Source organism: Rhinoraja longicauda, chromosome 43 (genome assembly GCF_053455715.1).
Source record: "Rhinoraja longicauda isolate Sanriku21f chromosome 43, sRhiLon1.1, whole genome shotgun sequence".
Classification (NCBI taxonomy): Eukaryota; Metazoa; Chordata; class Chondrichthyes; order Rajiformes; family Arhynchobatidae; genus Rhinoraja; species Rhinoraja longicauda.
Window position 1 is genome coordinate 9,787,139 of NC_135995.1, and position 14,564 is coordinate 9,801,702.

Sequence of the window (14,564 nt, forward strand, 5' to 3'; positions counted from 1 at the left end):
CCAGTTAGTCTGACATCAGCGGTGGGGAAGATGCTGGAGTGAATTATAAAAGACGAAATTGCGGAGCATTTGGATCGCAGTAACAGGATCGTTCCGAGTCAGCGTGGATTTACGAAGGGGAAATCGTGCTTGGCTAATCTACTGGATTTTTTTTCTACGTGTGTTTGTTTGTTTGTGCGTATGTGTGACTGGGGGATTGTGGGAGGGGACGGTGCGGAGGGAGGGTGTGTGTCAATGTTAACTTTCTCTCTCTCTCTCTCTCTCTCTCTCTCTCTCTGAGAATCTGCTCCGGTTCCGCTTCGGGTGTGTAAAAGAGTCGGGTCCCGGGACCGGCGTCAGGAACGGGGCTCGGGGGCTGTGGGGCAGAAACCCGGTGGACAACAGGTCGGCGCTGAACGGCTCCTATTTAATCCCCAAAATCCTCGTCGTGAAAAACCCCAGTGACCGCGGAAATAAAACCTGGGTGGATGTAAATGTGGGAAGAGAGAAATAAACAGCAAGTGCAATCAGAGCTGTCGATCCGTTCATTTTAACGCGTTAACCGCGCCCGTCATCGGAACAGAAACGCTTTTGTGAAAATATAAAGATTGCTATTGAGGGCTTGCAGCCGTAGGTTCACTAGGTTGATTCCCGGAATGGCGGGACTGTCGTATGTTGAAAGGCTGGAGCAATTAGGCTTGTATACACTGGAATTTAGAAGGATGAGGGGGGATCTTATTGAAGCATATAAGATAATTAGGGGATTGGACACATTAGAGGCAGGAAACATGTTCCCAATGTTGGGGGAGTCCAGAACAAGGGGTCACAGTTTAAGAATAAGGGGTAGGCCATTTAGAACGGAGACGAGGAAGAACTTTTTCAGTCAGAGAGTGGTGAAGGTGTGGAATTCTCTGCCTCAGAAGGCAGTGGAGGCCAGTTCGTTGGATGCTTTCAAGAGAGAGCTGGATAGAGCTCTTAAGGATAGCGGAGTGAGGGGGTATGGGGAGAAGGCAGGAACTGGGTACTGATTGAGAGTGATCAGCCATGATCGCATTGAATGGCGGTGCTGGCTCGAAGGGCTGAATGGCCTACTCCTGCACCTATTGTCTATTGTCTATTGAAACAATCTCCCTTCCCGCGGACTCCGCGGGTTCAGCAGCAGCCGCGGGCGGTGGGCCCTAAACTCGCCCCGAGTCACAACGCGGCACCAGCGGTGTTGGTGTGGACTTCAACAGCGGCGTAAAGGCGAGTATGGGGGGGGGGGGGGCAGGTGGAGACAGGAGGGGGGAATGACATCGGAAATTGTCTGAAGAGAGAGAAGGCAAAGTGAATATTGGAAATGGTAGATACAAGAAATCTGTTGAAATATAATGGGGGTGCGGGGAAAAAATCAGCAAAGTGCTGGAGGAACTCACCGGGCCAGGCAGCATCTGTGGATGGAAATGTACAGAACACGCTTTAGGGTCGGGACCCTTGTTTGGTCTGAAGGAGGATTTCCAAGAGCTACAGGTCTGTTATATCAGAGTGAATGAATTGGTGTTGATGTCGTTCGGAAGAGGGCGGGAAAGGTCTGACTCGGGACGTGTAAATAGGAGAGAGGAACGAAATCGGAAATTACTGGAAGGCAGAAGAATAAAGCTGAATGTTGGGAGTGGGAGATACAATGGGTCTCTCGGTGTTGATGGCCATGTAGAACTAGAACAGTCTCTTCGGCCCACATAGGACGTGGAACAGTACAATGCCAAGCTAATCTCTGTTTCCTCTAGTTGCTCCGCTTTTCTCCCACATCCCAAAGACGTGCGGGGTTGTAGGTTAGTTGGCCCCTGTGAAGTAGCCCCTGGTGTATAGAGAGTGGATGAGAAAGTGGGGTAACATAGAACTGGTGTGAACGGGTGATCGATGGTGGTCGTGGATTCAGTCCCTCCCCCACCCTGGTCGTTGTACTAGTTTCACTGTCGTCCTGCTGAGTTTCATTGCCTGTAACTCGTTTTCACCGAGCTCACAGCCAACAATGGCCTGCTTCTTTTATCATCATTATTCGTTCACGTATCTTTCTTTCATTTGTTGACAATCTTTGTACCACTGTCGATATATCTCGTTTCACTTTCCCAATCAGAAGAAGGGTCTCGACCCGAAACGTCTCCTAATCCTGTTCACCAGAGATGCTGCCTGACCCGCTGACCTACTCCAGCTTTTTGTGTCTATCTTCGGGGGGCCGAAAGGCCTGTTTCCGTGATGTATCTCTGCACCAAACCGTGTTCTGTTAATCGGGAACAGGACTGTTTGCACATCTTGGTTCTGCCAGTAGATGGCAGCGACGCCACGCGGTGCGACCACAGACCAGCTGAAACTTTGAGAATTCACTTTGACAATTGCAGAAACAGCGGGAATCTGGTTTAATAAGTGACTTTTGTCACCTGTTACCACACCCGAAGCCCAAACCAAATGCATGGCTTAAAACGTTGAGGCTTTAAAATGTGCAATAGAAGCAAAAATTGCCCCAAATACTCAGCAGGTCAGGCAGCAACAGCAATGTGAAACAGACCTTACATTCCAAATCAAATACTGATGACGAATGGTGTTCAACCTGAGTCATTAATTCCGTTTCTTTCTCTACAAACGCTAACCAACCTTCTGAGTATTTCTTGCATCTTACAGTACGTCTTCATTTGGGATTTTCAGCATCTGTGTTTTTATTTCAGTTTTTCCAGTTCAATGGTCGATTGGAATGTGAATCTGCCCATAAACTGCCAAGAGAAAAAAACAGAAAGCCTTGGCGGCAGTATGGGGTATTTGGAAAGAGAAGGCTTAATATTTCTGAGGTACTGTGGAGCAGCGGGAAGAGCCGCTGCCTCAAGGCCAGGGACCCGGGTTCGATCCTGACCTCAGCTGCTGACTGTTCTAAGTTTGCACGTTCTCCTTGTGGCCTCGTGGATTCCCTCCGGGTGTTCTGGTTTCCTCCCACAATCAAAGGACATGCCGGTTTGTATGTTTATTGGCCTTCTGTAAAAGCCCCAAGTGTGTGGGGAGTAGATGGGGAAAATGGGACAACAGAGAATAAGTGTGAATTGATGACAGACACAAAAAGCTGCAGGAATTCAACGGTCTGACAGCATCTCTCTAGAAAAGGAGTGAATTGGTGATCGATGGGCCTGTTTCCATGCTGTGTGTCTAAAGTAAAGTAAGGTCCACTGTAAACTTCTCTCTCGTCAGAAAAATAACCTTCAACTACCACGCAACAGAGAAAACAAGGCACAGATCAGTGCAGCACAAGAACAGACCCTTCAACACCTAATGACCAGCTGATGGAAAGACCGTTCAGAAGCCCGATAACAGAGTGGAGGAGGCTGCCCCTGAGACTGGCAGTGCGCCCTTCCAAGGTTCTGTACCTTCTGCCCAACAAGAGCAGGGAGAAAATGGAATGGCCGGGGTGGGACGTATTTGATTATGTTGTCTGCTTCTCAGAGACAGAAATAAGTGCAGATGGAGTCTGGTCAGGGCCTCATCCACAATTCTCTGAAATTTCTCGCGCTCTTTTCCCAAACCAAGCTGTGACGCAAACAGACAGTGCGCATTTTATGGTGAATCTTGGAGGTTTGCCAGAGTAATAGAATGAAAGAGTGAGACAGCAGCCAACATGTTCCAGCTACACTAGTCCCAGCTTTTGGTCCATATCCCTCCAAACCTGGCCCATCCATGTACCTGTCTAACTGCTCCTTAAATGATGGGATAGTCCCTGCCTCAACCACATCCTCTGGCAGTTTGTTCCACAAATCCACCACTCATTGTGCCAAAAAGTTACCGCTGAGGTTCTTATTAAATCATTTCCCCTTCACCTTAAACCTAAGTCGTCTGGTCCTCGAATCACCTACTCTGGGCAAGAGACTCTGTTCACCCAATCTATTCCTCTCATGACCTTATACAGCTCTATAAGGTTACCCTTCATCCTCCTGCACTCCAAGGAATAGAGTCCCAACCTACTCAATCTCTGCCTATAGCTCAGACTGTCTTGTCCTGACCACATGTTTGGCGACATGCCGAATTGCCTCAGTCCACTGATGAAGTACAGGTGTCGGTGTGGCGTCTTGGCTGTGTCTGCAGTGTGGTTGGTCCGCCATAGATCGTTGATGATATTTACGCCAAGGAGACTGACGCCCTTCGCCATTTCCACTTCAGCGTGTTTGATGCTGACATGGGCTTGTCCTCCACTGCGCGTGTTGGTGGAGTGCCTGCCCCAATCAGGCTTCAATTGCTTCAGACGCTGATGGGAAGTCAACAAACCTGAGCGTTGTGCAATTCTAAACATCCCCATCTGTGATGAACGGCGGTTTATCGACAATGCAACGTCCTGTTATTGCAATAATGAGTGCGCATAATCAGAGGGAAAGAGGTTTTACGAGGATGTTGCCAGGACTCAAGGGCCCGAGCTCTCAGGAGAGGTTGAGCAGGCTGGAACTCTCTACCTTGGTGCGCAGGAGGATGAGGGATGACCTTAGAGAGGACTAAAAAACCACGAGAGGAACAGATCGGGAAGATGTACAGTCTCTTGCCAAGAGTAGAGGAATCGAGAACCAGAGGACACAAGTTTAAGGTGAGGGTGGAAAGATTAAATAGGAACCTGAGGGGTAACACAATATGGGTGGTGGGTATATGGAACGAGCTGCTGCAGGAGGTAGTTGGGCCGAGACTATCACAACGTTTACGAAGTAGTTGGACAGATACATGGACAGGACAGGTTTGGAGGGATATGGGCCAAACGCGGGCACTGCAGGTCGGTCCAAGATATCTAATGGTTGTGGGGGAGGAGCTGGGAATGGGAGCTATAATGAACCTGTCGGTTTAGTTGATGGCCACAAAGAACTAGATCAGTCCCTTCAGCCCAGATCAGACTATGCAATGCCACCACTCCAGCAGCACGTTCCAGGCACCCACCACCCTGTGTGATAAAACATGACCCTTGAAATTTGCCCCCACTGTGCAAAAATCAGAGCCGAGAGGGAAGGGGGGCAGCGCGGGGGCGCCTGCTGCCTCGTCCGGCGGGACCTGGTTCACCGCTGCGGGGAAATATAGACAGTTCCATAAACATCCCGCAACTTTGTCGGCCCCAGAATCGTGGCGACTCTCTCTGCACTGCCTGGGGGAGGTCTGTATTTTACCGGATTGCAAGCAAAAGCAAAGCATTTCACTGTCCCTTGGTTCATGTGACAATAGAGTATAATTGGCTCATTGAGTTGAATTCAAGTTTGCACATGAGACTGTTAAATGAAATAACAGTGTTTGCCGTGGATATAATATCATTGTGCAGCCTAATATAATGAACAATTCACGATGGGAAACACTGATGTATTTAGTTTAAGGGAATGAAATTTACAGGCAGCTTGTATCAAATAGCATCCACTTACTGGTCAGGGCTGTGATTGACGGGGCTGAGCTCCGCCTCCCCTGAGCCGTGCCCCGATGCTGCAAGGATTCAGCAGCTGCACCAAAGGGAACGCGTTTTGAACCAGGAAGTGGCGGAGTTACAATGGCTGCGAAAGACCAGGTCGAGAGTTTAGCGGAGGAGTTAGTTTGTCCCATCTGCCTGGATTTCTTCACCGATCCGGTTATACTGGAGTGCGGGCACAACTTCTGCCGCTCCTGTATCAAACAGAGTTGGGACAGGGAGGGGAGAAACTCCTGCCCGGAATGTAGAGAGGAGTTTACAGACCGCGCCCTCAGGGTGAATCGGGCCCTGGCGAGACTGGCTGAGAAAGCTCGAACACTGAGCCTGAATCGGGAAATAATTCCAGAGAAGGAAAGTAAACTTCACTGCGAGGAACATCAGGAAGAACTGAAGCTGTTTTGTGAAACTGATAAGAAGCTGATCTGTGTGATTTGTGCAGCTGGGCGGGAACACAAGTCTCACAGCTTCATGCCGGTTAAAGAAGCTGTTGAAAACCACAAGGTAAAAGCAAACCGATTTTAATCGCATCATTGTTTAATTCCATTTTTACTGTTCAACCATTTAATTTTCTGATTCCCAAACACAATTCCAGGATCAGGTGAAATCTTCCATCCAGTCTCTCACAAAATATAAATCAGGGATCCAGCAAATGGAGCAGCGACAGAAAGAGAAGATTTCTGGAGTTCTGGTGAGGCTTTTAAGTTTCGATTTCCTGATCTTGTGCAGGTTTGATCCCTGTGATGCGTGTAATAACAGGGCAGCGCAGTGACACAAGTAGTGCTGCTGTCTCCTAGTTCTGGTGAGCGGGTTCGATCCTGACCTCGGGCGCTGCCCGTGTGGTTCACGCCTTCTCCCTGTGACCGCGGCGGATTCCTTCCACGTCCCCAACAAAGATACTAGAGGAGCAAAATGAACCACTCCGTCGAAATTGCGTCCACTGAAGTGTAGTACGTAACATAATTTTAGTAAGCAAAACCCACCTCTCGCTGTGTAATCAGTGTTGTGGGGGAACAGTATGTGTGATGATCCCATCAAAGTGCAGTAAATATCTCATCTATCAAACACATTTTATTGTTATTTTTATTTATAATGTTTTCCCCCTGCTAAATTTCTCTGGTTTTATTTTCTTACTGTTTCTGCCCATGTCCCTCCCATCCTTCCTCCCCAGTCCCCTCCTTTGTGCAGTTTCCCTTGTATTGCTCAAACACACACTCAGCACAAATTTAACTTATATATATATATATATATGTATAGATATGAATGTGTGTTTGTTTGTGTGTGAGAGGCAAGATGGAGAGAAATAGATCTCAAAGTTCCTTCTCGTGGATCAGAAGCAACTTTGATTTAAAGCAACGCTCTATTTCTCTTTTCATCTTATTTTTCAAATGATGTACATAAACCATAATCCGTAATGGCGGCGCGCACGGACGCAGCGGCTCACAGCTCTCCCTTTCGGTGCGTTTTATGTGTGTTATCTGTGTTATGTCTGTTAGTCAATTTTAGTCATGCAAACCAGGAAAATCAGGCAAATCCTACCTACAACCGAAAGGACCTTCTGATCATCGGATTCCAGTGCAATCGGGACCTTGTGCGCGAATTTCCACACCCGCGAAATATACCGGAAGAGATAGCCAGGACACCGGGCGCTCCGTGGATAGTTGTCGGCGCGAACAGGCGTCGCAGGCGGAGGAGAAACAGGAAGCAAAAGCGAGGATGCCGGTCCGGTATACTTGCCAAGCTAAAGAGACAGCCACACAAACCACCGTTACCCAGCATGTTCCTCACCAACGCCAGATCCATCATCAACAAAATGGACGAACTAAAACTACAGATATCAGCAAACAAACTCGTGGAGGACTGTTGCATTCTCTTAGTAACAGAGACATGGCTTCATCCACTTATCCCAGACGGAGCCATTGAGCTAGCCGGGCGTACAGCGTTTCGTTGGGACAGAAACATCGACTCCGGTAAGAGCAAGGGGGGGGGGGGGTTATGCATTTATGTGCACAACAACTGGTGCACTAACATCCAAATCATAGATAGCCACTGTTCTCCTGATCTGGAGTCCCTAACAGTTAAATGCAGGCCCTTTTACCTTCCTCGCGAATTTACAGGGGTTATAGTAACAGCAGTCTACATCCCACCGAATGCTAACGCTAGCACAGCTTTAGGCTACCTGCTCGGTGCAATAAACTCACAACAGAGCACATATCCAGAAGCAGCCCACATCATAGCCGGGGACTTCAACCATGCAGACCTAAAGTCAGTTCTCCCGAAACTTGAACAACACATAAGATGTGCTACCAGGGGGAAAAACACACTAGACAAGGTTTACTCAAATATTAAGAAGGGGTTCAGGTCAGCACCACTACCACACCTGGGGCAGTCAGATCACTTGTCCATATTCCTAACTCCAGCATACACCCCACTCAGGAGGAAAGCTCCAGTCACCATAAAGACTGTTAAGACATGGCCTGAAGGAGCTTCCTCGCAGCTGCAGGATTGCTTCGAAAGGACCAACTGGGATATTTTTGAGGATCAAGACTTGGAGGAGTACACATCAACTGTACTTTGCTACATCCAAAACTGTGTTGACAATGTCACCGTCGACAAACGCATCCGGTTGTACCCAAATCAAAAACCCTGGATGACAAAGGATGTCAGGTCTCTCCTCAAGGACCGTAATACCGCCTTCAGGTCTAGTGATAGAGCTCTATACAGTGCTGCTAGAACCAACCTGAAGAGAGGCATCAAGGATGCCAAAGTGTCCTACAAGAGGAAGATTGAAGACCACTTTTCCAACAATGACCCACGGCGAGTATGGCAAGGCATCCAGCACATCACCAACTACAAGACCAGCAACCGCACGACTGCCGACGGCGACGCCTCGCTGGCTGAGGAACTTAACTGTTTCTTTGCTCGTTTCGAGGTGAAAGCTACAGTGGCAGACATCACACCCTCTCCAGCACCTGACAGCAACACCTTCACTGTGCAGGAGTATGATGTTAAGCGCGTGCTCAGAGCAGTGAATCCCAGGAAAGCTGCAGGCCCCGATGGTGTGACGGGCAGAGTGCTGAGGGAATGTGCAGACCAATTATCTGAGGTCTTCACAAAAATCTTCAACCTGTCCCTTTTAAAATCCACCATCCCTCCCTGCCTGAAGTCCGCCATAATCATCCCACTGCCGAAAAAGTCTGTCATCAGCAGTCTTAACGACTACCGTCCGGTAGCACTCACACCGGTCATCACAAAGTGCTTCGAGAGACTGGTCCTGCAGCACATCAAAGCCAGCCTCCCACCCACCTTCGACCCACACCAGTTTGCCTACAGAGCAAATAGGTCTACAGGGGATGCCATCGACACTGCTCTTCACACTGCACTGACCCACCTTGAACACCAGGGGAGCTATGTGAGGATGCTCTTCCTCGACTTCAGCTCTGCCTTTAACACGGTCATCCCGAGCAGACTGGTCACCAAACTTTCCGACCTTGGATTTTCCCAAACCATCTGCAAATGGATCAAGGACTTTCTGACCAACCGCCCCCAGACAGTCAAAATAGGCCCTCACCTCTCCTCCACCATTACACTGAGCACCGGCTCACCACAGGGCTGTGTGTTGAGCCCCATCCTTTACTCCCTCTACACTCACGACTGCGCCCCCACCCATCCCACCAACACCATCATCAAGTTCGCGGATGACACGACTGTGGTTGGACTCATCTCAGAAGGAGATGAGACAGCCTATAGGGATGAAATCCAAAGGCTGGCAGCATGGTGTTCAGTGAACAATCTGGTCCTGAACTCCTCCAAAACAAAGGAACTTATAATTGACTTTAGGAAAACCAGTGGAGATTACGACCCACTCTACATCAATGGGGTCTGTGTGGAAAGGGTACCAGCTTTCAGGTTCCTGGGTACGCACATCGCAGAGGATCTCACCTGGTCTACCAACACCATCACCACAGTAAAGAAGGCACAGCAGAGACTCCACTTCCTGAGGATCCTCAGGAAAACCAACCTGCAGGAGAAGCTCATGTTGTCCTTCTATCGCTGCTCCATCGAGAGTGTGCTGGCATACTGTATAACCACATGGTATGCCAGCTGCTCAGAAAAGGACAGGAAGGCCCTTCAGAGGGTCATCACGACGGCCCAGAAAATCATCGGCTGCTCACTGCCCTCCCTGGAGCACCTGTTCAGCCTACGCTGCCTCAGTAGAGCAGGCAAAATAATAAAAGATCCATCCCACCCCGGCCACCGTCTGTTTGTTCATCTGCCCTCTGGTCGACGTTTCAGGTCGATCAAATCCCGAACAAACAGACTTAAGAACAGTTTTTACCCCAGGGCCATACGAGAACTGAACACTACCTTTGCACTAGGCAACACCGTTAAAAAATCTTTGTACTTAATATAATTGTATTTAATTGTATTTATGTATTTATTTGTTTTTGCATTTATTGCATATATGTTTGTACGCACCGTCAGGATTGGCTATTTTTTAATTTCGTTGTACTCGTTGCAATGACAATAAATGAATATTATTATTATTATTATTATTATAAAGGATTCAACCTTTATGTTATATATATATACATAGATATATGTCTAGTTACTTTCTAGTGATTTCCTCTAATTATTTGTTTAGCAACCTTTTTACTTTCAATCTCTCTCTCTCTCTCTTTTTCTCTGTACCCAATATATACAAATATATATACAAACATAAAATCAGTCATTCACACACTTCTCATCGCATGGTTCTCTCTATCATGATCACTGTTCTCTCACATACATTTCATTAGGGCCTTCCCGTACACATTCGCAATCAGTGACATCAAACTTATTTCCAGAAATCCTAATATTGTGAATAAAATAACTATGAACACATATTAAGATATTTATAATAATAATAATAAACATTTATTTTTTATCGCGCTTTTCCAAATGCTCAAAGACGCTTTACAAAAACAGTCAAGACATAAAAACAAACAAACGAATTGTCCTGACGGGGAAGCGGTGAACAAATAGCGCCAGCGTCCTCTCACGTCAGGGTCCGTCAGTAGACAATAAAGAACACAAGACACACAATTACAATTTTAACACAAACAGCCATCACAGTGATTGCTCCAGGCGCACCCTCGCTGTGATGGAAGGCAAAGAAAAGTCTTATCTCCATTTTTCCATTATTTTCATTCTACATTAGTGTAATAAAATGTAATGCATACATACCTACACTTATACAGAAGTGCTAGCTTTAGAGAATAGACAATAGGAGCAGGAGTAGGCTATTCAGCCCTTCGAGCCAGCACCGCCATTCAATGCGATCATGGCTGATCATTCTCAATCAGTACCCCGTTCCTGCCTTCTCCCCATACCCCTTCACTCCGCTATCCTTAAGAGCTCTATCCAGCTCTCTCTTGAAAGCATCCAACGAACTGGCCTCCACTGCCTTCTGAGGCAGAGAATTCCACACCTTCACCACTCTCTGTGATTTTAGACATGAATAATGTACATTACCACCATAGTTTAGTTTTGAATTTAACATATAATTGAGGGGGTCGGTGCAATATAGTGCTAACCCTCAGTTTTGTGAAAAATGAGTTACAGGCATTGACACGATACTTACCCACAATCCTACAACCTGTAAAAAATTCATATTTAAATTTAACCGATAAGTTGGTCAAATAACATAGGCACCTTCTAGGTTTTGTTGTGATTAATGGATTTTTTAAATGTGAATATCTCATAACGATACATTTGTGGGTTAGCAGTATATTGCACCCCCTTCAATTTTACATCATTCAAAAATGAATTTCATAAAACAAGGATAACACCTTTTATTTCTGTCATTCATGGTAAGTTTTACATCATTTTGTGTGCAAGATATACAGGGTTGCACTGTTTCACATATCAGCTAACCAATGAAATGATCATGTCCTGATTTATACCAGCTCTTCACCTTCCCTCCTTTGTCTGAAGAAGGGTCCCAACATGAAACATCACCCATCCTTTTTCTCCAGAGATGCTGCCTGACCCGGTGACTTACTCCACCACTGTGTCTATTTGAATTGGATTCGTGCTCTGTACCACATCAGGCAGCATTGGTGATTTTAGTGGCTGTCAATGATTTTTAACTAATCAATTCACCAATTCAAATTTTATTGGCTCTAATTATAAAGTTAAATGTCTTTTCGATTATATTGTGGATACAGTCGAGTTCTATTGTTGGCAAATGCCAAATCTCTGCTTCCATGACTTTCTAAAATAAAGCAAAAAGAGATACGGCTCGTGGAGGTGAAAATAAAATTAACAGAGAAAGCAAAGAAGAACAGTTCATTAAATATGATCAATTGGCCTGATACAGATAGAGTGGATCTCTAGTGCAAATATTCAATCAGTAACATCCATATTTTAAAGATCATGAAGCGGCAACTCGTCAAGAAATAGTCATAGGTGTCAACCATCAACTTATCCAAGAAGAAGAACAAAAATAATTGTTTGCAAACATTTTATATACGAACAAATCGCAGAGAGATGTGAACACAGCCCAGTCTGGCACACAGAATCTGTTTACTAAAATGGCGCTGAAATTTACCCATGACCAACTACGGTTTTACGTGTCGGGTGGTCTATCTTGCTCCTCTAGTATCTTTGGTGCCCAATACATGCTGGTTCAAAGGTCAATCGGTGACTGTAAATTATTCCTGCGGAGGTGGGTGGTGGGAGGATGAATGAGAATTAATGGGTACGTGAAAAGGAATAGGCAGCAGGGAATTAAAGTCATAAGGAATAGGAGTAGAATGAGGCCATTTCGCCCATCGCATCTACGCCATTCAATAATGGCTGACCTATCTCTCCCTCCTTACCCCATTCTCCTGCCTTCTCACCATAATCTCTGAAACCTGTACTAATCAAGAATCTATCTTTGCCATAAAAAATATCCATAGCCTTCTGTGGCAAAAAAAATCCACAGATTCACCACCCTCTGACCAAAGAAATTTCTCTTCATCTTCCTAAATTAGCGTCCTTTAATTATGACTTTGAGTCCTGGATTCTCCCACTAGTGGAAACATCCTCTCCACAACCACTCTATCCAAGCCTTTCACTATTCTGTATGTTTTAATTAGACAATAGACAATAGACAATAGACAATAGGTGCAGGAGTAGGCCATTCAGCCATTCAGCCTTTCGAGCCAGCACCGCCATTCAATGCGATCATGGCTGATCACTCTCAATCAGTACCCCGTTCCTGCCTTCTCCCCATACCCCCTCACTCCGCTATCCTTAAGAGCTCTATCCAGCTCTCTCTTGAAAGCATCCAACGAACTGGCCTCCACTGCCTTCTGAGGCAGAGAATTCCACACCATCACCACTCTCTGACTGAAAAGGTTCTTCCTCATCTCCGTTCTAAATGGCCTACCCCTTATTCTTAAACTGTGGCCCCTTGTTCTGGACTCCCCCAACATTGGGAACATGTTTCCTGCCTCTAATGTGTCCAATCCCCTAATTATCTTATATGTTTCAATAAGATCCCCCCTCATCCTTCTAAATTCCAGTGTATACAAGCCCAATCGCTCCAGCCTTTCATCATACGACAGTCCCGCCATTCCGGGAGTTAACCTAGTGAACCTACGCTGCACGCCCTCCATAGCAAGAATATCCTTCCTCAAATTTGGAGACCAAAACTGCACACAGTACTCCAGGTGCGGTCTCACCAGGGCCCGGTACAACTGTAGAAGGACCTCTTTGCTCCTAAACTCAACTCCTCTTGTTACGAAGGCCAACATTCCATTGGCTTTCTTCACTGCCTGCTGTACCTGCATGCTTCCTTTCATTGACTGATGCACTAGGACACCCAGATCTCGTTGAATTAGGTCCCCCTCATTCTCTGAAACCCCAGCGAGTACTGGCCCAGTGCTAACAAACGCTCCTCATAGGTTAACCCACTCATTCCTGGGATCATTCTTGTAAACCTCCTCTGGACCCTCTCCAGAGCCAGCCCAAAATTGCTCACAATATTACAAATGCGGCCTTACCAGCGCCTTATGGAGCCTCAACATCACATCCCTGCTTTTGTATACAAGGCCTCTTGAAATAAATGCTGGCACAGAGTTTGCTTTCCTTACTATTGATCTATGCCTTTATTCCTACCACCAAAATGCATGACTCCACACTTTGAGATCTTGATGAAATATTGATCTTCACCTTTCATTTCACAGGAACAGTCACACAACCTTCAGTCTAAGATCAAATCCCAGTTTGCTGAACTGCACCAGATTCTCACTGAGAAAGAGCACCGAGGACTGGCAGATATCCGGGAGGAAGAGAAGAAGATTCTAAATGCAATGGAGAAAAATCATCGAGAAATTGAAGAGAATTTAAATTCCATTCAGGAGGAACTCTTTAAGTTGCAGCAGCAGATGGATCAAAAGGACAATGTGGTGTTTCTGAAGGTGAGGGGTTACACTACAGTCTGGCGAAGTGAAAGTGCACAGTCACAAAATGGTGGGGGATGTTTCTGAAATAAATGCTGCCTTTACCAGTAATTCAGAACTGGGTTAATATTTCATCTGTTCCAGTTGTAGTTGTTCCCAAACTAATTGGCCTCCCGCATAATCTATGGGATCTCAGGACTGCGTGGCCGTAATGTAGAGAGGTGTTTGTATTCTGTGTTCAGAACAACCCGGGTGATCCTATATCTGATCTCAAGGACCACGAATGGACAGAGGGCAGTAAATCTCTGGGATTCTTCAACCAGGAGACTATGAGAGGTTTAACCTGTTAGACGTATTTATACCAGAGGAAGATACATTTTTGAAAATTCCGGGAACTGAAATGAAAGGGAATGGGAAAAAGCGGAGCAGTTCAGCCCTGGGCTAAATCAGCCATGACCACATGGTGGGGATTAACATTGAAATCTTGAACGTGGCGCAGATTGATCATCAACATCCGGTTCCCATCAGCAGTGGGCGGTCACCTTGGGGGAATTTGCTCTGTTTGTTTTACCCACCTTTGTTCACCATAGAATGACTTCCCATTCTACATCATAGACAGGCCATTCAGCCCATCCTATCCAGTCAAGATTTCTGCTCCATTCAAAATCCCTCCCATCTACTCACCGCACTCAGTAACAATACCCCGAATTCCA

At 46.3% G+C, this 14,564-nt stretch overlaps 1 protein-coding gene and 1 pseudogene across 2 annotated transcripts in view; both read left to right on the forward strand.

Moving 5' to 3' along the window:
* Positions 1–14,564, forward strand: part of LOC144612234 (E3 ubiquitin-protein ligase TRIM39 pseudogene) — a 69,394-nt pseudogene that overhangs the window by 23,713 nt on the left and 31,117 nt on the right. The gene's annotated exons all lie outside the window — the stretch shown is intronic.
* LOC144612120 (zinc-binding protein A33-like) overlaps positions 4,014–14,564 on the forward strand; it is a 36,393-nt gene continuing 25,842 nt past the window's right edge. Inside the window, exon 1 of the mRNA XM_078431677.1 lies at positions 4,014–4,158. Coding sequence (XP_078287803.1) covers positions 4,014–4,158 — 145 coding nt within the window. The remainder of the gene's footprint in view (positions 4,159–14,564) is intronic.